At 34.0% G+C, this 1,909-nt stretch overlaps 1 protein-coding gene across 1 annotated transcript in view; it reads left to right on the forward strand.

Moving 5' to 3' along the window:
- ERGIC2 (ERGIC and golgi 2) overlaps positions 1-1,909 on the forward strand; it is a 20,409-nt gene that overhangs the window by 11,224 nt on the left and 7,276 nt on the right. The window contains exons 8-9 of the mRNA XM_009704015.1: positions 670-725; positions 1,710-1,808. Of these exons, the coding sequence (XP_009702317.1) occupies positions 670-725; positions 1,710-1,808 (155 nt within the window). The remainder of the gene's footprint in view (positions 1-669; positions 726-1,709; positions 1,809-1,909) is intronic.

Consider the following 1,909-nt stretch of genomic DNA (forward strand, 5'->3'; position numbering starts at 1 on the left):
GCAGAGAGACCGTTTCTCTTTCCAGAGAGAGTTGCACTTTTTCCACCACCCTCTTTGTGCTGTTACCAGCCTCTGCGTTGTACTGTCTTTGCAGGTCTACAAACAAGTGTCCAGACCTGAAGTTAACTTGCTTAGTCAGGGAGCAAACACAGAGCATATTTAACTTGGTTAGTCATAGAACGAGTACAGTAAAGTTTTCGTTGGTTACTTGAGCAGTTCTGCAGCTTTTCACGTGGTAGGCCTTAGTGGCTCTTCTAGTAGCCTAGTGACTTGGTGTGATTTTGACATTTCTAAAAACGCAAGAGACTAACTTTGTGTAAGAGAGTTTTCATGAGTCTAACGTTCCTGTACCTTGTCATTCAGGCTGTCTGTACTTGGCAGTAATAAAAATGTCATATTTTTTTTATATAGATACACACACAATTTTAATATATATGTAAGTTTCTAAAACAAATATATGTTACATCTGTTTAAACATATATATGCTATGTTATACATATATAAAATATGTATATATGCACTTATTTTATATATACATATATATGTAAAGTATTTATCGAAATAGAGGGGGAGAGGTAATTTTTCTATGTAGTCCTGTTTAGGAAAACTGTGTATTTTGTATGGATTCGTTGAACAAATTTTTCATAAAACACGTCTTGCTTTCTTTAGGGCAATACCACACCCTCGAGGCCACGCACACTTGGCAGCCCTTGTAAGCCATGAGTGTAAGTTCTTTCTGTCACCTCCACACAAACGAGTATGATTTTGTTCAGACAGCTGTCTCCTAATTAATATGTTAATGTAGGTTGCTGTTGTAAAGATGTTCTAGCTGGGCAATTGCATTGTAGGAGAAAGTCAAGAATATTCTTTGCAATGTTCTGACTCAGCAATGACTTACTTTCATAGGTTTAACACTATTAGTATTATGTTTAGGTTGCTTCTAAGTAATGATAACACAGGAATCTCAGATGTACTTTGTTGTAGCACAAATACCACATGAAATTCCTGTATTTCAGTCCAAAGTACCTATTTCCTGCAAAATCCATTTTTATAAGGTTAAAAATTTCTGACCTTTATCTTTAGAAACTTCATTTTTAGGTTATGAGTCTGGATACTAAATGTGTGTTGCTGCTGTACTTAATGTGAGGCAAGGGTGACTTACTGTGAAAAACAAACTTGATGTTGGTTAGACTTTCAAATGTCTGCCCATGAATTAATGTTAACACAAGTGTATAATATTATAGATCTTAAATACCTTTGCAGAATCAGACAATGTAGTAACTTGGAAGTTACCTTATGCTTCCTCTGTACGTTTAATTTATGAAATTTAGTCTGTTTAATACCATTACATACAAGAACCTGAACTGTAGAATAATGTAAGTATTTGGCCAACTAGAAATTTCCTGTCATGAAATGTTAACTCTCTTCAGCTCCAGGATTGATCCAGATAGAGTTATACTTTGTTTTAGAAGCTCTTTTCTAGAGAAATTCAATTTCTTCGTTAAATATTTTGCATTTGAGTTTTATTTGAAACACGTACGTAGATGTATTGATATAGTCACAGGCACAGATCCAAAGAAATGCACATCAATGTTTGTAATATTCTAACTAATGTGTTTTCCAATGTGAGAAATGGATGCATCTTTCTGTCTGAGTACAGAATTCCATAGTTTTAAAATGTTGTTTCATTCCTCTGTATTGTCTTTCAGCCTATAACTTCTCTCATAGAATAGATCATTTGTCATTTGGAGAGCTTATTCCAGGAATTATTAATCCTTTGGATGGAACAGAAAAAATAGCGTCGGATCGTAAGTGTTGCGTGTTTAAAAAATTATTTTTCCAATAATTACATTTAAAATAGTATCATATTTAATGAATGTTGTGATTTACAAACAGCATGTCCTGCTGA

The sequence above is a fragment of the Cariama cristata genome, unplaced genomic scaffold, assembly GCF_000690535.1.
Source record: "Cariama cristata isolate BGI_N322 unplaced genomic scaffold, ASM69053v1 scaffold19777, whole genome shotgun sequence".
NCBI lineage: Eukaryota > Metazoa > Chordata > Aves > Cariamiformes > Cariamidae > Cariama > Cariama cristata.